Source organism: Eurytemora carolleeae, unplaced genomic scaffold (genome assembly GCF_000591075.1).
Source record: "Eurytemora carolleeae unplaced genomic scaffold, Eaff_2.0 scaffold1537, whole genome shotgun sequence".
NCBI classification, from domain to species: domain Eukaryota; kingdom Metazoa; phylum Arthropoda; class Copepoda; order Calanoida; family Temoridae; genus Eurytemora; species Eurytemora carolleeae.
The window spans coordinates 47,307-69,884 of record NW_019397427.1 but is presented as its reverse complement, the minus strand read 5'-3'; the positions used below and the strand labels follow the sequence as shown (position 1 = coordinate 69,884).

The 22,578-nt window shown below is 30.7% G+C and overlaps 1 protein-coding gene across 1 annotated transcript; it reads right to left on the bottom strand.

The window, feature by feature from the left end:
- Positions 1 to 939: 939 nt before the first annotated feature.
- On the bottom strand, positions 940 to 12,291 carry LOC111714233 (uncharacterized). Its single transcript, XM_023489295.1, has 9 exons — positions 12,144 to 12,291; positions 11,030 to 11,126; positions 9,499 to 9,604; positions 4,004 to 4,096; positions 3,596 to 3,678; positions 2,610 to 2,658; positions 2,216 to 2,256; positions 1,430 to 1,497; positions 940 to 1,067 (listed from the first exon to the last, which is right to left on the bottom strand). Exons 1-9 carry the CDS (start codon positions 12,253 to 12,255, stop codon positions 955 to 957), a joined length of 762 nt encoding a protein of 253 aa, XP_023345063.1. The 5' UTR covers positions 12,256 to 12,291; the 3' UTR covers positions 940 to 954.
- Between the last annotated feature and the right edge of the window lie 10,287 nt (positions 12,292 to 22,578).

Below are 22,578 nucleotides of genomic sequence, written 5' to 3'. Positions count from 1 at the left end.
AATATAAACTTACAAATAATTCAGAAATGGAAAAAATACGTAAAAAATGTATCTTTTAAAATCTATTCCGACTTTATTGATTTATTTATCTATATTTGTATGCACATGATAATTCGTTAATAAATTTTTGTGATAAATTCATATTTTCAACAATCCTGTAAACTATAAATGATACGTAAATAAATATCTAGATTTCAATAAATAAATGGGTGAGAAATTAAGTGAGGGCCCTTTCTGTCAAGAAAACGAACCAATCTGGCATTCTTGGAATCCAATTTGTTGATCTAAGTATTTAATCTCAAGAAAATATAATCTTGAGATTATGTTAGTCTCGAGATTAGCAAAAATATAGGATTAAGCATTAATCCTGATATCCACCATTCTAAAGTTCACAGCTCAGGAGTGATAACCATTTCAAAAATGATGTACAAGAATTTCGGGAAATAAGAAATACTTTTTTGAAAAAAGGAAGCTTATATAAACCTGATTTGAAATTTTTCATCTGAAATCCCTAAAAAATGAGTATAGCAAATGACACCCCTAGGTTTTGCACAAAAAATGCGGGAAATATAATGAATGTGTGTACACTGTACACTGTATTTTCCCGCCAAATTGCGGCATTTGCGCCCCCACATGTTTGCACTGCTCTTAGTGATGTTTGAAGAATGATAAGACAAACTATGGATATTGGCGTATGTAAATATTTATTCTCTTCCTTCGCACAATTTATACGGATCTTTTTAAATTTAATTTTCAGATCAAAAATTTTAAAAACAGTGAGAACAAGGAACTAAACATTTTAATGCCGTCTTTGTTAACCATTTACAAATGTTGGAATACAATTGATATCGTTATTCTAAATATTCGGGGAACTTCTTCAGAAATAGTTCTAGTTGCTAAATTCAAAATTTCAAATCCTTACCGAAATTTCATAATCAAAAGTAAAAATAAAAACTATGAAATTCCTCTGCTTTTTTGTAACCATTTCTTTTCTAACTTGCCGAATATAAACAACAAACTTACCTGCAGTTGGACTGAAATGCTGAATTCTACTGTGTGACTTATTCCTGAATAAATAGTTTAAAAAGTGATGTTTCCTTTAGATTATTTAAAATTTGAATAAAATGAGATAGGACATTTATGTGACATATATTTGAATATATTTACATCTTCAAATTGTTCCATTTATACCTAGATATAAGTTTACTAGAGTACATATTTTATAAATATGTAAATAGATAAAATATTTACATTTCAAACAAATATAAGCATTCCAGTTATTGTAGTGTAGTGTAGTGTAGTGTAGTGTAGTGTAGTGCAGTTTAGTGTAGTGTAGTGTAGTGTAGTGTAGTGTAGTGTAGTGTAGTGTAGTGTAGTGTAGTGTAGTGTAGTGTAGTGTAGTGTAGTATATATATATATAGATATTTACCAAGTTGACTAATTTTAAGAAAATGTCTGTTAGAAGCATCCACTCTGCTAATGGAGCTAATTAACAACCTAAACAAACCGTGCACTGTAAAATGTCATTAATAATTTCGATTAAAAGCCTTTCATGATTTTGATTGTGCGAATTAACATTAGTTAATATTCTGTGTATAAGTAATACTTTCGAATTTTGTTCTGGATGTTTGATATTGCGAACGAAATGTTCAGGTTTCATTTAACTAAAATATCTAAGCAATTTTTATATTTTATGATTTATTTAGCATGGTCTAGAATTATATTTTCCCTGCTTTTATCATGAGTTGGAGTTAATTAAATATTAAACTTGTTTTCTAAAATAAACAAACTTGTACTCATCATCTTTGTTCTTTACACACTTTTTTCATAAAACATTCATGCAAGGTTCAGAGATAAAGTTTTACATTTAAGCTTTAAGGGGTTTTTGTGGAACACCTTAGATAATATATATATTGAGGAATTAAGAACCAAGATTGAGGGAACACATTGAGGACACATATTGAGGAAACATGGTCCCTGTATCTTTTCGACCTCAAAGTGAAAAAATTTTATGATTTGAACTTAGACTTTTTGATATAAAAAAATCATAGTTTGAGATGTCAATGGTTTCCAACCTAAGATTGCAAAGATATATGGATTATAATATCAACTTGTTTCTCTTCGAAAACTTTTATGAATGAAGTAAAAAAATTGGAAAAACGTGAAAGCATGATTTTTTTTTAAATGGGACGTTAGAACCTATAATATAGCTTACTTGTAGATATAGTTGGTTGGAGGATTTCCTGATATTATCGGCTGTTAAACAAATCATTAAATATTTTTAAACAAATTCCGGAAAATGTTCAGAAAAAAAAATCAAATTGATTCACATAGAAATGATCTTAAACTTTTTTCAGTCATATTTTTATCTCTCATTCCAATTCCATCAAAATGATTGTGAAAAACTTCTTTTACTTTAATGTTTAAAATGTTTAAAATTTTGGCCCAACTTAAAAGTATGAAATAGCAAATTTGAAAAATTTCCAATTAATGGTTGATAATGTGCTCTAAAAAAAAGGTTTGCTGATTTTAACCAGCATTTCAGATTCATTGTGAAGTATAAACGTTCATTTTTAAAGTGTCCGCTAATGGATAAATTTAAAGATTTCCTTTAAAGCTTCAATTGATCCATACATGTCGTTCTGTCCAGGTTCAAGACTAGAAATAGAAATTCATAATTCATTTTTTAAATACGTTAGTCTATAAAACTGTAATTAAAACATGTTATTTAATTATTGCAAAAATATATAAATGATAAAAGCATTTGGTTCATGGTAAATTCCTGTCATTAAATTGTCAAATTATCTAAGAATATGCTATTTCGTGTTAAACAAAAGTGCAACAAGCACATTAAGAATAAAAAAATCAAAAACATGTAAAACTATCATGATATTTCACTTATGATAAAAATTGATTTAAAACATATAATTATTAATAAAATCAAATAATGTTCATTTGAAAAACATGTCACACTCCGTAAAACCATGCATGTTACAATCATGCTTTTAACTTTTTATTTTTTTAAAGGGACTGTTCTTGTAATTTAAAATAACCCTTCATTTTTAACAAGGGTACCCTAGAGACCTTGTTCTAATCAATTATATCGAAGAAGCGTAAAAAGTGTTTCATTTTGATAATTTCTTCAGTGTTTCCAAAGCAAGAAATCCACAAGTCAATTTTGTGGAGAAACCGGAAAAGAAAAAAAAGAAAAACACGGATATGTAATAATTCATAATCAAGATCATATAATGGTTTTATGGGAACATTTTTCAATCGGACAAGATTTAAAAAATAAAGTTTAAATTAAAAAAAAAATCATGGTTTTTGATTATTATTAGTGCAAATTTAAAGCATTGCAAATTGAAAATAATGTATATGTTTGCTTTTATTGAAACTATTTAATTATAAACATCAAAGAAAGTCTCATTTTTACACTCAACAACAATTATTCTAAATAAACAAAAAAGTTTAAAGTATAATTTGTTTTTGCAGAAAGGGTTGGGGGGGGGGGGGGTTCAAAAATCGGCGCGAATTAAAAAGATCTTTCTTACAATCCTTAAAAGAGTATGGTAGAGAAGTAATATAGTTTAATTACCTTGTAATAGTTTCTCCAGACGGTTTTTTTATTTCCCAGTGAACATCTCCATCTTTGGGTGGTGGGTAGATCATTATTCCAACCTAAATTTGATTTGTTAGTCCATCTTCAGTATGTTTCGCATATTAAGAAATCCTTCTCAGAATGTAGTGAGAGGTTTCGTGAATTTCGTAAAAATTGTACTAAAATTCGGGTAATATCTCTAATATCCTGTGAAATTTCACGGATAATTATTGTGAAGAAAAGAATACGAAAAATTGATTAGGAGTAGAGAAAAAGATGGAAACACGAGGCGAGAGGCTAGGTTGCTATCCTCCAGGCACATTAAAAATACCTGACATCTAAACTTTTTGACTTCTATATCTCTCTATCTGAGAATATGGTGCAACATTCATACTTAATTAATACCTGCAATGTGGCACTGTCTCCTTCATGCAATAGAGTAGGGAAAATGACTTTGTCAGGGATATCATAATCATATACAGAGAGTTTCAGGGCATCCTTAAATATCATAATAATCATATACAGAGAGTTTCAGGGTGTCCTTAAATATCATAATCATATACAGAGAGTTTTAGGGCATCCTTAAATATCATAATCATATACAGAGAGTTTCAGGGCATCCTTAAATATCATAATCATATACAGAGAGTTTCAGGGCATCCTTAAATATCATAATCATATACAGAGAGTTTCAGGGCATCCTTAAATATCATAATCATATACAGAGAGTTTCAGGGCATCCTTAAATATAATAATCATGTACAAAGAGTTTTAGGGCAGCCTTGAATATCATAATCATATACAGAGAGTTTCAGGGCATCCTTAAATATCATAATTATATACAGAGAGTTTCAGTGCATCCTTAAATATAATAATCATGTACAGAGAGTTTCAGGGCATCCTTGAATATCATAATAATATACAGAGAGTTTCAGGGCATCCTTAAATATCATAATCATTTTAGGGCGTTTCAGAGTATCCTTAAATATCATAATCATATATACAAGAGAGTTTCAAGGCATCCTTAAATATCATAATCATGTACAGAGAGTTTCAGGGCACCCTTAAATATCATAATTATATACAGAGAGATTCAGGGTGTCCTTAAATATCATAATCATATACAGAGAGTTTCAGGGTGTCCTTAAATATCATAATTATATACAGAGAGGTTCAAGGCCTTAAATATCATAAATATATACAGAGAGTTAGGGCATCCTTAAATATCATAATTATATACAGAGAGGTTCATGGCATCCTTATATATGACAAATATATACAAAAGTTTTAGGGCATCCTTTATTATCATGAGTTTGTACAATGGTACTTGTACTTTCCCATATGCTTTATCCCAAGCTGCAACTTTCTATGTATGTCTAGCTGCAACACTCGGTCCCCAAGCCCATTTTAGCTGCAGTGCTCGACCCCCCAATTGGACACTTGGGAAATTCGCAACTTGGGAAGTCGCCCTTGGGAAAATAATCTTGGAAAAACACATACTGAGAGTTTCAGACCATATTAAATATTATAATCATATACGGAGGGTTTTAGATCTTATTTTTTAATACAATGATCCTATCATATTCAGAGAAAAAACGACGATATCATCCACATAATTAAAGGGAGTGTTCGCAAAAATGAAAGGGGGTATAGGCTTAAGGCGAAAAATTATCGATGGTGATCTATAAGGAGAAAATTGTTAAAAGAACGTAGCGTCCATACAAATTTAGAAAGATTCAACACACGACTCGGATCTTAAAAAATCAATTTAATTCCAAACAAATTATTCATATATTTATACATCCTATAATCATCTAAAATTTTTTTGACGCATTTGGATATAGTTGATATTTCATAATATGTTTTATGAAACTATTGTGTACTTTATCATTCTTCCTCACTTCATCGAAAATTTCATAATGAACGTGCTTTAAAGTAATCATAGTGCCTTAAAGTTAAATTAGCAGTACATTATAGCACGTGTGCTAAAAAGTTTTGATTGGTCGGTGCATAGGAAATCGATCTATAATCCTTTTGATCTAAAGGCAATTTGACCTAAAAGAATCTGATCTAAGTGGACTTAGATCTAAAAAAAATTTTGACCAAATTCCAATTCTTTCGGGAAAATTGTGGAATTTGATCTAAATTTTGGTTTTTATAAATTTTGATTCAAAAATGTCATTTTAAAATGTTTATTTTTTTAAAACAAATATTTTAGATTCAATTCTAAATATTACAGATAAAATTCCCAAATTTTGTGCAGAAATTATATTGGAAGTACAGATTTCTGTATTTAAAATTTGTAGAATTAGGTCTAAAAAATGTATAATCTGATCTAAAATATGAAGAATTCGATCTAAAAAATGTATAATTTGATCTAAAATATGAAGATCCTGACCCCATGACCCCAACTCTTTCACCATTAAGGTGTCAACCTTACACATTTCTTAACTTTTAAATCTAATATTTTTAATCAAATTATAAAATTTTAGATTAAAGTCTACATTTTTTAGATCAAAGTAAACACTTTTTAGATCAAATTCCATATTTTAAGCAAATAAAGTTAAGGATTTGAAGCATAACGGTTATCTGAAATATATATTTTTTGAAAAAAAAATTTAGATCACATTCAACATATTTTAGATCCAATTACACATATCTATAGATCAAAATCACAACTATGGCAGAAAAATTTTTATGACAATCTTCACTTGGCAAATATATAAAACTGAACAGGGAGCTCAAATTTGAAAAAAAAATATTTTAGATCAGATTCCACATTTTTTAGATCAAATTCCAAAAATTTTCAGAAAAATGCGGACTTAGATATAAAAAAGTATTTTAGATCAATTTCCACGTTTTTTAGATTAAATTCTCATTAGATCAGATTACTCTTAGATGAAATTCCTTTTAGATCAAAAGGTTCATAGATTAGTTTCCCGCACAGGGATTGGGCCCCGGATTTTTTTCCAAAAAATTTAGGATATTTTCAAAATATTTTTTTTCATTTAAAATGCAAATAAAATTGAAATCAACTTTATATTTTGACTTCTGCTTTGTTTCAACGCTTTTTTGATCTAGAAATAGCCATTGAAAAAAGACAAGTGCACAAACGTTTCATAAAATTACTTATAACACTGTTATTTTGGCACGACGTGCTATAAAGTTTTTGGACTTAAATTGTCTGTACATCTCAAGGGTTCTCGCCTTTTTAGATTAAAGCTCGGGACAAAATAAAATCTAAAAAGGATTGAACCTTCGAGATATAAAGAAAATTTAAGTCCAAAAATTGTAAAATACTGCGAACCAAAATAACAGTAATATTAATAGTTATTATTTGTTTTATATACAAAGCACTTAAAACGCAAATTAGTTGGCCGCCAGGTGTCTCTGCTCTTAATGCTTTAAATGATTCCATGTGGCAGAGACACCTAGCGGGAATAAATCGTCGTTTTAAGTGCATTGTATATAAAACAAATAACAAATATTATGAAACATCAACTATAAGCGAATGAGTCGACACATTATTGATGATTATAGGTTTAAAATATCTAATTTATTTGTTAAGAATTAAAATGATTTTTTTTTCGATCCGAGTAAACTTTCTGAATTTGTATGGAGTATGGACGCTACGTTCTTCGGTATGAGTCGTTTTTAACAATTTTTTCTCCTTATAGACGCAAAAGACCGAGGTAAAATTAGATGTGATCACCATCAAAAATTTTTCGCCGTAAGCCTATACCCCCTTTCATTTTTCGCGATCACTCCCTTTAATCAAATAATGGTTTAAATGTTACTGCCGTGAATCGGGCATGCCTGATAAAATGGGAGATTGCTTAAATTCTAAAATAAAGAAAGGAAAAGGTTAAAGGGGTAGAAATGGATTTTATTTTTAACAAAATTCGTTCAAAGAATATATATAGTTTTAAAGCACACTAAAATTAACTTTTTACAATGAAAAGATTTAAAACAAAAATGGTTGTGTCTCATGGTCATTGGATTGTTTAAAGTAATAATTTGATTCTAAAAGTCGTCTTCCTTTTTTTAGAGTTTTCTGGTAAATATTTATTTATTTTCAGTGCTTGTAATCAAATCAAATGTAAAAAAATGAGAAATTAAAAAACTACAATTGATCCTTGTTCACAGATTAATTATTTTATTGTTTCAAATTAAAATTGTTTGTTGTGAATATGAAGTGGATTAGTTGTTGTGGATTAGTGCTATCTCATAGAATAGTTCCGACCTCAGGTTGCTTATCTTTAAACAATTAAAAATTCCATAGTTCTAATCAAATTAATTTAATGGCTAATTTATGAATAAATAAAAATCAATTTAAATTTTGTTGGAATATTTGAAACTGGAAAAATTCGCGAGAAAAAGTTTGATCGTTTTACAAAATTAACGAGATAAACAAAACGAGCGAATTAAATTGTTAACAAATGTTTACATTTTATTGAGCAGTTCGCGAACGAACGATTTTAAATTTTTTGTTTAAACAAACTTGAAAAAAAAACTATAATTTTTTACAGAACGAATAATTCTTCGAACAAACTTTTGAAAAAGCTTTTTACTGAACAAACGAATTTTTCAACTTGAAAAACCAATCGTTTTTTTGACTGAAGTAACGATTTTTGAATGAACAATTTGAAAAAAAAAACGTTTTTATTGAAATGTTTTTTTGAACAAACGATTTTTCCAAACAAACAATATAGTTCAGCGTTAATTCTGTTAGAAAACGAAAGAAACAGATTACAAATAAATGACAATTTTGAAAACGAACGAATTTTCACTGAATACCTATTTAAGATTATGTTATAATTGATAATACAGAGAGCAGAGAGGACTGAGAGATCTAGTATAAATGAACCATTAAACCCCTTGAACCTGGATTTAAAGGGTTAACCCCCAACTGAGAAACAGTCATTAAACACTCTGCTGATCACGTGATTCAAGACTCAAGAGTAATTAATTACATTATATCAGATTAAGAGTAGATACACTACGTTAGTTTAAAAAAAGAAAATTTTAAATTCAAGGAAGAAAAAATATTTTGAGTGTAATTTAGAAGTTCGATCCTCCCCAAACTTAGGGGGAAAATGCTGCGACTAGGACAAGCTACGGACCAGAATGCTTCGGCTAAGACAGACTATGGAGCAAAATGCTGTGACTAGATACTAGATTAGGCTGTTGAGCAGGATGCGACAGCAAGGACAGGCTATGGAGCAGAATTTTGCAGCCAGAATAGGCTTTGGAGCAGAATCCTACGGCTAGGATAGCCTATGGAGCAGAATGTTGCGGCTAGGATAGCCTATGAAGCAGAATGTTGCGGCTAGGATAAGATATGGAGAAGAATGCTGGGACAGACTGAGGAGTCGAATCCTACGGCTAGGACAGAACGAATGCTTTGACTAGAATAAACTTGGAACCAAATGCTGCGGCTAGGACAGGCTAGGAAAATTCTGCGGCAAGGACAGGCTAGGAAAATGCTGCGGCTAGGACAGGCTAGGAAAAGCTAGGAAAAGCTAAGGAACGAATGCCGTGGCTAGTACATGCTAAGGAGCAGAATGCTACGACTGGGACAAGCTAGGGACCGAACTCTGTGAATAGGACAAGCTAAAGAACTGATTTCTATGGCTTATCCAGAGCCAAACGCTGCAGCCATGACAAGCTGAGGAGACTAATGCTGCGGCTGAAGCATACTAGGGCACAAATGCTGTGTTTAGGACAGGCTAATAAGGAAAATGCAGGCTAGGTGCCAGGCAGTATAATCAGCTGAATGTATCCAAGTATGATTATTGTATATATTTATAAGTTTAAAAACTAAAAGGGATAGCTCACAGTTTATTTGTTAGAAAATTACCCTTTCTGTTAAAGATTAAAATTGTATTAAAAAATCTTACTTTAACGTCTCTACAGGTACAAGCAAGATCCTGATTATCCATGCTGATATCCAATACTAAATTATAGGACTGTTCCAACGACCTACTCCCAGATTCGTAAACAACCCTAAATACAAAAATTACAAACTATCTATATAATAAAGCTCTTTGCTCATATACAAATATTAGCTATAGCTTGCCAAACGGCTGGACCGAATGAGCTAAAATTTGTTGAGGGAACACCTGAGTAACATAGGGTAAAAATGTTTTTTTTTTAAATTAGATTTTTTTTTCAAAAATTGGAAAAAATCAACAGGCAACGCCGGGCACTTCAGCTAGTTTTTTATAAAGCAGATTTTTACTGCAGTTGTAAAATTGCAAATGAAACTACATCTTCAGACCAAAATTAAAGTTTCATTTATTGAGGGCAACCCTGTATAAAAATGAAAACTTTGGTCTCGGTCAATCCATCTGTCCCCCCCCCCCCTCTTATTCTAATGTATGATACAAAATGTATCAAACATTTGAATCGTTTTATTGATTTTTAATAAACTGGAATCTGGACAAATTTCCTAATATTTCCGTGAATTTTGAAGGTTAAAAAATGGGAATTTCCTAGAGAACGATTTTTGGACCCCCCCCCCTCTCTCCTAAAAAATTTGGTACATCATTTTTAATCGATTTTTAGGTAAAATTAAAAAAGACACACATGGATGAAGTCGCAGGTCATGTTGCCGCAGCGCCCGGCCCCCTAGTCTGTTCTAGCCGCAGCGCTCAGCCCCCTAGTCTTTCCTAACCGCAGCTCCCGGTCCAGAAAGTTTCTTAACCTAAAACCTAACCCTAAATATTTACTAATTTTGTTGAAAATTGTTGAAATTGAAGGTCTGTCCTGGCTGCAGCGCTCGGCCCTCCTAGCCTGTCCTAGCCGTAACTCTTGGCCCAAAAATTGTCCTAACCTAATCATAGAGGAGGGGGCATAGGGGGGGGGGGACCAAAAATCGTTCTCTAGGACAGGACTCAGAAAATGGTAAACCACATTTTGGAAATTCCGAGACTAGGTTTTGGTATTAATTGTCTTACCATGCACAATATTGTGTTTTTAGAAATAATAAGCATGGATCAAAGACGATATAGACGATTTAATTCCCATGTTTACAGGGACACCATGTATTTACTCACAAAATGTGATTTTCATAAAAACGTTCTTTATAACTATAGCTTTAAATATAGCTTGGGAATTCAGAGAAAAAAATCACTGCTCTTTTTATAAAAATAAAAATTTATAATAAATGTTAAAATAACTTGGGAACCCACCTTTGCCTGCAAAATATTAACTTTCATCCAAGTCAAAACAGATGATGACCTATTAAAGTCGATCTACTCAAGTTAAATGGTTTTGAGGCTAAGAACATTACCGTGGTTCTCACGAGATGTCCAAACAAAATTTTAGGTAAATCGTGCATTAGTAAAGCGTGCATTAGTTATGATCGGACACACAAACAAACAAACAGATATTTTACTTTATGATAATAATAATAATAATAATAATAACCTGTTTTTATTAACTAAAGGTTTTCCCCCTAGAAACCATGAGATGGAATCATCTTGTCCTGGGTTAGTCAGCTTACAGGTAACATTCAAACTGAACCCTAGGCAATATTATCATTATTATTATCTTTTTATTATCATTATTTTTATCATTATTATTATCAATATTACTATCTTTATTATCATTATAATCATTATTATCATTATAATCATTATTAACATTATAATCATTATTAACATTATTATCATTTTTATCATTATTATTATCATTATTATAATCATTATTACTATCATTATTATCATTATTATCATTATTAGAATCATTATCATTTTCATTATTGTCATTATTATCATAATTATTTTTGTCATTATTATCATTATTATTATCAGAATTAGAATTGTTATTATTATTATCAGAATTATCATAATGATCATTATGATCATTAAGATTATTTTTGTCACTACTATCATTGTTATCATTAGTATCATTATTATCATTATTACTACCATTATTATCTTTTTTATGTGCATCCTTATTAAAAAGTTTCAGCATCAGCATCATTAATTATATAATTTGTTAAAGGCCAACTGGTAAAGCTCTGTTAATAAATATGCAATAGGAAATCAAATTTTGAAATATAAACTTTAAATAAAAACTTTAAATGGATTCTTCAAACATTTGAGAGAACACAGTTATCTTGGATATTTAGTTGTGATCGTTTCCAGCCGAAATAAATAAAAGAGGATTCTAAACTTGCGTTGGGTATAGACTTTCGTAAAATACGATTTTGTCGAGAAAAAAAAAAACAATACAGGGTTACCCTTGATTGATGAAACTGTAAAGACGATTTGAAATGACAATGTCAAGGTTGAATTAAGTTTTCTATCTTGAATAAAATATTTTATGGCGTATTTAATGGTTTTGAAAAGAAAGAAACAAGCTTACATTATGAAAGAATCATAAAACATAACAAATCCGTTCATTAGTCTTCAAAGTCTCCTCCTTTGTCGGTAACCCTGTAGTTTATAGCCGAAACCATAAGTTTACATTAAACAAAATTTCTGTCTATAAAACCCATTTTTATTACAGAAATTCTAAAACTGTGTTTACAGAGTACCTGCTTTGTTTGTTACAACTCCAAAAAGATCGAGGATTTCTATCTCAATGTCGTCCTCTGCCAAGGTGGCGGTGATTACAGTCAAAACGAGCAGTAACGCAACAGATCTCATTTTTGGTTGTACTGAATTATAAAATTAATTTTTAAAAATTTGTTAAAAAAATTAAATTTTGAACAGTGGTTCCCATAAATATGGAATGGGAAGACGACATATTAGGAGTATCAGATGAAAATAGTTTACCGCAGATTGAAAAATAACCAAATGGGTCTGTGTACACTGCACAATTGCTGTGTTTCATGTTCATTGGACTATTTAAAATCATTACTTGACTCCTACAGTAGTCTTCTTATTCTATAGTTTCATGAATCAAAAAATAATATACAAAACAATTTTGAACAGTGAATACTAGTTTACACAACTGCAACTGCAACATAACTAATACTAAATAAGTTCCGTCCAGTCGTCTTTGAAGTCTCATTCTTAAAGTATAGCTCTGTATATCAATTGTGTTTGCTTGCATATCTTAAGTATATGAAAAATTAACTGTTATGCATCTGTAAGATATTATTTATGCTGGCTGGAAATTAAAAACTAAAAATGTATTCACTAGAAATCATTAATAAAACTATGCAAGAACATGGATAATGAAACAGAACAGAGTAGGAGTGAAATTGGGAACTAGGTAAATAGGTTATAATCGTTAATACTTGGTAAGAATTTGTCAAACATAGGCAAAATTGATTAAGAATAAGAATGAATGTAATTAAGAATGGACGAGAATGAACAAAAGCGAATAAGAATGGTTTGGAATGGGTAAAAACAGTTTAAAAAAGGCAAGGATGGGTAAGAATTAGGGTTTCCACCGGAATTCCGGGTTACGGTTTACGTACGGAAATGATCCGGAAATTTTTTCCATTTCCATTATGGAAAAGGTTCCGGAAATCCAGAATTCCGGAATGATTTCTGGAACGATTTTTTTCCGTAAACCGGAAATTTCCGGGACGTTGTTCTGGAATTACGGAACATTACGGAATAGTGTTCCGGAAAATTCCAGTTTACGGAACAATTGTTCCGGAATTTTCCGGAAAAAGGTTCCGGAAAACGTTGAAGACATCTTAAACTTATGTAAAAGATAAAACCTGTAAGTAATACTATCTACAGAGCAATAGAATGTGCGCATGGTGTAGCTGTATTTAAAGTAATACTACTGTGAATTATCATGAAATAATATAAATCCTGACTGCCATGTCTCAAAATAATTTCATCTACAGAAAACTGTGGAAAGGAAGACGACATGTATAGCAATCCTTGAGTCTAATTGATGTTGTTACAAAGCAAATAGGTTAAATAGTAACTTTTAAAATCACTTAAATTGGTCTGTATACAGCATAGTATATACTACGTAATTTCCGTGTCTCATGTTCATTGAACTATTAAGAGTCATAATTTAAGTCTAAAAGTCGTCCTCCTATTCCAGAGTTTTCTGGTTCTCACTCTATTTATATACTTTGCTTCTCTGTTTGTTGTCTGTGTGTATCCAATAAACGTCCAAACAGCTGAACCGACCGAGCCCAACATTTGTGAGGCAACTCACATGGCCAAAGGGAAAGTTTATAACTAGTTAAAAATTTATGCGGGAAAAAACGTCGAAATTTATTATTTTTTTAATTCACCATTTTAAAGCCTAGTTTTTATAAACTCTTATTTATATAGTTCATTTCATCCCATCCTGATCAAATACGGAGAGGGAGGGGGGGGGGCATAAGCCTATCTGATGACCCTCTTGAAAAATAAAAACTAATTTGTCAAAAATATTGTTTTAAGTTTTAACTTTTAATGTTTTAACATTGCTTTCTATGTCTAATATTATGTTAAAATTTCCGGTTTACGAAATGAAAACTAGAAATTTTACGGCTTACGTTACGTAAACCGGAAAAATTTCCGGTTTACGAAATGGAAACTAGAAATTTTACGGTTTACGTTACGTTAGTGTTACGTTACGTTACATAAACCGTAAACATTCCGGTTTCCATTTGATCCTGAATTATCCCGGAATTCCGGTTTACGCAACAAATTTCCGGATCATTCCATTTCCAAAATGGAAATTTTTTCCCCGAAAAATGGAAACCCTAGAATGCGTAAAAATAGGAAAGTTTAGGTAATATTAGGTAATAATCGGTAAGAAAGTGAGAGAATGAGTGATAATGTGTACGATTGTGTGAGAATGGGAACAGACTACAATTAGTTTAATGTAGGTGAGAATGGGTAAACACGTAAGAATTGGCATGACTGAGTGAACATAGTTAAGACAGAATAAGAATGGATAAAAATGAAAAAGAATGGGTTAGAACAAATAAGAATGAGTAAAAATATGAAATAACGTGTAAAATCGGGGAAGAATTAGTAAAAATGGGAAGGAATGGGTAAAAATAGAAGGAATTGGTAAAAATTGGAAAAAAATAAGTAAAAATGGCCAAGAATGAGTAAAAGTGGGAAAGATTAGGTATAAAAGGGAAAGAATGGGTAAAAAATTGGAAAGAATAAGTAAAAATGGGGAAAAATGAGTAAAAATAAGAAAGATTGAGTAAAAATGGTAAAGATTGAGTAAAAAAGGGAAAGATTAAGCAAATTGCGAAAGAATGAGTAAAAATAGGAAATAATAGGTAAAAAAAAAGAAGGAATGGGTAAAAATGGGTAAGAACAAGTAAAAATAGGAAAGAATGGGTAAAAATGGGAAACATTGAGTAAAAATGGGAAAGAATGAGTAAAAATGGGAAAGAATAAGTAAGAATGGGAAAGAATAAGTAAGAACGGGTATGAATAAATACAAAATGTGAAAATTCACTGACGGATATCCTAAACTTCTAGCAGGTGTTATAATACTAATATTCTTTGTTTACATTCCCCCCTCCCCCAACCACACTGATAAACCTTATCTTTACAATATATATGCCTTGTTCACACATAAAAGATAAAAAATATTTCCTTTAATAAATATGAATTATGACCGAAAACGCGCTATTTCATTTAAAACGCTTAAAATAGGATTTTTCAACACGCTACTCTGATTAAATCAAGGTTACAGGGTGCTGCTGGTGCCCCTACATCTTTCTATATGGCTGTTAGACTCTATTTATATATTTAGATTATCCTGCGCTTTCTTGTGCTTTTGCTATAAAATATATGTGTTTCTTCCAAAAAGCTTGCGGTAACAAAGACGACATCCGAATATATTGCGAGTTTACGGGATCCATTCAAGAATAAATATGTGAACGGCAAAAGTAATTAGAAATTGAAATAATTATAACTCAATGTAAGCTTCAATTGATGCAATGTTTGTAAATGAAAACATTATCAGAATATATTCATTTTGTCCATTCTCAACATAAAACACAAGACAATGCCTTATAAGAGGAATATTGTGACAAAAATTGATTAAGAATAAGAATGAATGTAATTAAGAATGGACGAGAATGAACAAAAGCGAATAAGAATGGTTTGGAATGGGTAAAAACAGTTTAAAAAAGGCAAGGATGGGTAAGAATTAGGGTTTCCACCGGAATTCCGGGTTACGGTTTACGTACGGAAATGATCCGGAAATTTTTTCCATTTCCATTATGGAAAAGGTTCCGGAAATCCAGAATTCCGGAATGATTTCNATATTATATTATATATATGTAGATATATAGATATTTAGATATAATTTGATATATATCTTATATATTGTATTTGTTGTCTTATCTCTCAACTCCCCCCTCACACATATCTAATTAAGCATTTACTTACTTAAAGGGAATGTTTATGGTTCTGCATCAAACAACATCTTTTTTCATTAAACTAAAGAAAATGCATTTAAAGAGAGTAACCGGCAATGTATGGTAGTGAACTGCAAATGTGCTATTGTGGAGAATTTTTTTTAGGATTATTTTTAGACATATAAAACGTTTTAATAATGTTTAATTACTGAGTCGACGTTCAAAAGCAACCATTTAAGTGGTTCCGTTTTGAGAATTGAATTTTTTTAATTATTAAAAAACGACGGTGAAAAATGTATAAAATATTCCATAGTAAACCAATTAGATGTTTTAGGGACAAACTTTTCTAATAGAAAGGAATTGAGTGTTTGCAACAAACTCTGATTTTCTAATAGAAAGGAATTGAGTGTTTGCAACAAACTCTGATTTTCTAATCCTTATATTGTCGTAGATCTTACATAGTTCAAACTATGAATTCTGTTAGCTCAGCTGATATAAGTTTGAAATATCAAATATTTACAACATCAGGTCGCTAAGATATTGGAATTCAAAAATTTAAGTTTGTGGCAAAGACTCAATTCCTTTGTCAATAAATCAATGTTAGACTAATCAATTATTTCTTTTTGACCATTATATTAAATTTCTTATGCTTTACAAATTTGTTCGCAGATTTCTACAAACACTGCAAATGTCGTCTTTTCAAAAAACCCGGAAAATCTACAGAAAATATTTGTGAACAATGAGAGATTACAGAAACTGATAACTGAATAAAATTACTCAATTTCGATTAAAAGAATCTATTTTTATTTTCTCAACCTCTTCCTAAACAACTAATTAGGTAACCGTAAAATAGTTGTTACATTTTTTGCCACCGTTATTTGATAATTTTTAAAAAATCGATTCTCAAAACCTAACTACCCAAATGGATGATTTTTAACTTTGCGCTCAAACTCAGTATTCATACATCAGTAAAACGTTTTATATGTCTCAAATGAATCCTAAAAAAATTCTCCACAATATTACATTCTCAGATCAACTACCATTACATTACCGGTCACTCCCTTAAAGATTAAAATCTTAGATGTTTTCAATCCTAATTATTCTTATTGAAGAGCTATTGAGAAGTACAAAAATGTTTGAAATTTTAATAGCTAACAGGATAAATTTGTTTTCTAATATCATCGGAAATGTTGGACACATTCTTCCTTCTCCCACTGTCTAGTTCACAGTTTACAGTATAATTACTATTGTGCTAAATAATATTACAGCTAAATAGTTTAAGATAAATGTTAAAGAAGATGGTCCATTTTTTTGGCCTGAAAATTAAAAGTTTCCGTGGATCTACAAAGCAGTTCCCCGATTAAAAAAATTGAGGCAAATCGGTCAAGGGGTTCCCTAGCTAGTTTTATTCAAACAAACAAACAGAGATTATTACTTTATATTTATAGATGCAAAGAAATTTGTCTATAGAATAGATAGTTCAAAGTAAACTAAAAAAAATTAGAAGGTTAAATTTGTGTTCTCGCATCTCATTCTCCTCGAGCTTGGATTTTTATGAGAAAAATAAACTTATTTGGTTGTATAATAAGTTAAAAACATTTTTAAATTGAGTCTTTGCCACAAACTCCAATTTTCTAATCCCTTTATCTTTTCAATCTGATGTTTAGTTATTTCAAAGTATCATTTCTGTTGGATCAAATATTCTAAATTCGACAAATCTAAGGTTCAACTCATCAGGTTTAAAAAATCTAATATGAGAAAAATTGAATTTATGTTACCCCACTGGGGGTACCCAATACCCATGTGTTTCCTCAACTTTCAGCCAACTCGGTTTGGTCATTTGGACAGCTTTAAAGCTAACATATACATACACACACACACTTATATATATATATATATATATAAGCTTTATGATATAAATTATAGATACACTAACAATAATATTCAGATTTTCTCTAGTTGCTGCGTGAATTTTCAAAAAAAAAAACTCAATCAAGAAAGGTTTCAATTGTCTTCGGAATATTTTCCCTCTATCACTTTTTCTTGTTCCAGTACGATTTTATACAACACGTCCTCGAAAACAAACAAAAATGAATCCAAATCCCGCGAATTTATTTTCAGTAACATTTTTCCTCGGAATCAAATTTTCCCCCTAAGATTTTAATTCCATTTTTAAGATAAATTTTTCTCTCGTGACATAGGTCTGACAGTTGAGCTTCTAACTGGTTGTACAAGTATGTAGAATGTTGCCAAGGGCGCGGAGTTCTCTGTTTTTATGTCCTCCTTAAAATCAACAAAGGGTCAAGGGCACAAAATAAACAGTTGGTTTTGTGTAGATAGCTCTGAAAATAATGATTTTGCAAGAGCCTTCACAAAACTTATTTAATGTGTGTAGAGGAAATTTGTCAAACCCCTTCTAAACACCTTGACACCCTCCCCCCCCCCTCAAACCACCACCCAACAAGACCCAAAGGAGAAATTGGTAATCAATAAATCAATCCCATAATGAATCAATAATTATTCAATTCCTCATAATTCTTTGATTTTAAAAGACTATTTCTGATTTATTTTTCTGTTAGAAAAATCAGCGTATGTTTACAATTACATACAGTACATGATATACTGCATCAAGTACAGTGGTTAGCACGGTACTGTTCTAGGGTAGTAGGGTCATTTGAAAGTACGCTTTGGCTGTTGGAAATACAGTTAATTATACTTAGGAACAGACTTTGCAGTAGTTAAACTATGTTCGGGTAGTGTAACTACTCCTCCCGTGCAATACAGAGAAGAGGTAGAACTAGACATTGATAGTTTAAATACCATTCCATCCTTCATTTTTCACAAACTATAGATTTATCGTCATTGAACAGCCAACAAGACGTGATTTGTACAAACTATTTTATTGAATAACGATGCAATACGGTAAGACCAATAAAACTGCGGAGGGAAAGGACGATGTGAAGTACATTTATGAGTAATGAGTAATATTTGATGCTCTTTAAAGCAATTTACTAGCTCGAAAATCAACTTATCACCCCTATCGTGATTTGGCTATTTTAGTCTTCTATAGATTGGGGGGGTGGGGGGGGTTCCCCCTCTATGGCCTTAGAATTAGGTTAGGGGAGTGAAATACATGTCTCTTGTCTAACTGTTCACGGCCTGCTCGTTAAAAAAATAGACCTCTATCTTTTATGGTAAGGGTGCAACGGAGGATTTTATTTTTAAAAAATTTAAAAAAAATAGGTCGGAAAAATGTTTAAAAATAAATATATTACTATTGAAAAATATTAACATGTGACAAATGTTATTACATTCATTTTTCAAGTGCATTTCAAGCATAAAGTCTAGCTCTAAAGCTTTATTAATAAAAAGCTAGCAAACATTTCGGTTTTTTTAAACACGGCCCCGCCGTTTGACTGTCCTACACCCTATACCCTGTGCATCAAAAAAATATTTGTTTAACAAAACGTTAAAGTTGAAAAAGTGAAGACGTTTTAGTGTTCCAATGTAATTCATTTTTAAGTTATTTAGAAAATCAGCAGGGGGAGGAACCCACCTAATCTTTATAAGGTTTTGTTAAATGGTTCTGTGTACACTGCGCAATTGCTGCGTTTTTAATATTCAGTAAACAAGTCTTAACTTTAGTCTAACTGTTGTCTTCCATTTTCACATTTTCATGGGTCTCACTGTATTCTATCCTTGTTTTAAGAAAAGATTTCGTTCCTGAAAATTGAAATAAGTTTAAGACGACATTCAACATGTCTGATTTTTCAATGATTATAAAGGACACTCATAAAGAATGAAACATTAATAACGACCACAGATGTCTTTAAAAGTCATGATCTAATTAAATATATTTTTAGTCTGCTGCATTCATCATATTATTACAAATACTATTAAAAAAATTAGATGAGAAAGAAATCGAGGTATAGTGAAAATTTTTTTGACTCAAAAGACTCAAAAAGAGTCAAAATGAATGACTAAAGACTAAAAAACTAGATTTTTAAATTTTAGGAACAAAATTAAAGGATTAGAACAGGAATTTAGGAACAATTAAAAGATTGTTCAGGAATTCGGAACAAAAATAAAGGATTAGGACAGGAATTTAGGAACAATTAAAAGATTGTTTAGGAATTAGGAACAAAAATAAAGGATTAGGACAGGGATTTAGGAACTATAAAAAGATTTTTCAGGAATTAGGAACAAAAATATAGGATTAGGACAGGGATTTAAGGAACAGGAACAATAATAGGAACATTAGCAATTTAAAAACAAAAAGAAATTACTAGTTATACTTAAATGCATGAAAATTAGGAACAATATTACAATTTTGATAAATGAGTATTGATTAAGTAACATTACTAGATATGAAGAATATTATACCTTAAGTCTAGTTTCTTACAAATTTCTAATTCTAAATTTATCGTTAACAATAACACTTATCAAATTGGGAACATTTTTTGCCTCGAAATCTCAGGGGGGGGGCTACGCCCCTCCCTGAATTTTTTCAGGGGAGGGCGAATGTCCCCCGCCCCCCCCTGTATCCGCCCCGGCATATCATATCACATCAGTTTTTTTTCTCTTTGCAAAGTGTTCAGCATCGTTTTTTTTCGTTTCTATGATTTAAAAACCTGTAAAACATCGCAAAATTCAAAACTTGTAATTTTTGTTTTACTTTGCCAATTTACATGCTTTTCCTCTTCAGTTTATTTGTTGTGTGATGCAAGAAATTCAGTTTGACTGTTGTATGATGCAAGAAATTTCGTTTATTTGTTGTGTGATGCAAGAAATTCAGTTCATTTGTTGTGTGATGCAAGAAATTCAGTTTATTTGTTGTGTGATGTAAGAAATTCTGTTCATTTGTTGTGTGATGCAAGAAATTTAGTTTATTTGTTTTGTGATGCAAGAAATTCAGTTTATTTGTTGTGTGATGTAAGAAATCCAGTTTATTTGTTGTTGATGCAAGAAATTCAGTTTATTTGTTGTGTGATGCGATAAATTCAAATTATTTGTTGTTGATGCAAGAAATTCAGTTCATTTGTTGATGATGCAAGAAATTCAGTTTATTTGTTGTGGGATGCAAAAAATTTAGTTTATTTGTTGTGGGATGCAAAAAATTCAGTTTATTTGTTGTATGATGCAATAAATTCAGTTTATTTGTTGTGTGATGTAAGAAATTCATTTTATTTGTGGTGTGATGCAAGAAATTCAGTTTATTTGTTGTTGATGCAAGAAATTCAGTTTGATTGTTGTGTGTTGCAAAAAATTCAGTTTATTTGTTGTGTGATGGAAGAAATTGAGTTTATTTGTTTTTAATTCAATAAATGCAGTTTATTTGTTGCGTGATGCAAGAAATTCAGTTTATTAATTGTGTGATGCAAGAAATTCAGCTTATTCTTTGTTCAGTTCAGTTTATTTGTTGTTAATTCAATAAATGCAGTTTATTTGTTGTGTGATGCAAGAAATTCAGTTTATTTGTTGTGTGATGTAAGAAATTCAGTTTATTTGTTGTTGATGCAAGAAATTCAGTTTATTTGTTGCGTGATGCAGAAATTCAGTTTATTAATTGTGTGATGCAAGAAATTCATTTTATTCGTTGTTCAGTTCAGTTTATTTGTTGTTAATTCAATAAATGCAGTTTATTTGTTGTGTGATGCAAGAAATTCAGTTTATTTGTTGTGTGATGTAAGAAATTCAGTTTATTTGTTGTTGATGCAAAAAATTCAGTTTATTCGTTGTATGATGCAAGAATTTCAGTTTGTTTGTTGTGTGATACAAGAAATTCAGTCTATTTGTTGTGTGATGCAAGAAATTCAGTTTATTTGTTGTGTGATGCATGAAATTCAGGTCATTTGTTGTATGATGCCAGAAATTCAGTTTATTTGTTGCGTGATGCAATAAATTTATTTCACAAAGCCGCGTATATATAAGTAGTTGTGAAGTTAAAGTCGTGAAATTAAGTCAAACTAACCTAAAATTCACGTTTGATTGAAACTAGACATGTTTTCTACGCACTTTCTCTAATTGAAGAGCTGTTGCAATAAACTAGACTGTTTTTATGTCTCCAAACCAAATAAACTTCTTTTTCTCGTACTTGCGAGAAAAAATAAGGCATGCGAGGACAGAAAGTCGTTCTAGTAATGACGCATGAATTGACATTCTCTTTTTGTCATAGCGGATTGTTTAAACATGCATCTTGATGCACTGCAATCAGCCACCTCTGCAAAATGTTAGGTATTGGTTTTTGCAAACAATTTTGCAATAACCTAATCCCCTGCAGGTTTATAGAACACTGAACCTTCTACTGATGAAATGAATCTTGTTTTCTGGAAACTGTTTACTTCTATAAATATTTGCTTACACATTGTTCAGCCTAATACAAAAAAATTCTAAATTCTAAATTCTAAATTTTAGCTAAAATGTCTATGAATGTAATCGAGTTTTTCTCTACAAATTCTGTTTCTTTAATCTAGACATTTTCAAAACCAAATGTCGTAGACCTTAGATATTTCAAACTATGAATTCATTTAGATCAAATAATGAAAGTTCAAAATATCAAAGGCTAATGGTATTATTTGATTTGAGTTTGTGGTTTAATTCTATTTCCCCCTTGCTTTTTTAGACATTAAAATATTTCTAGAAGCAATTATTTATTGTTTAACCGGACATACACCCAACC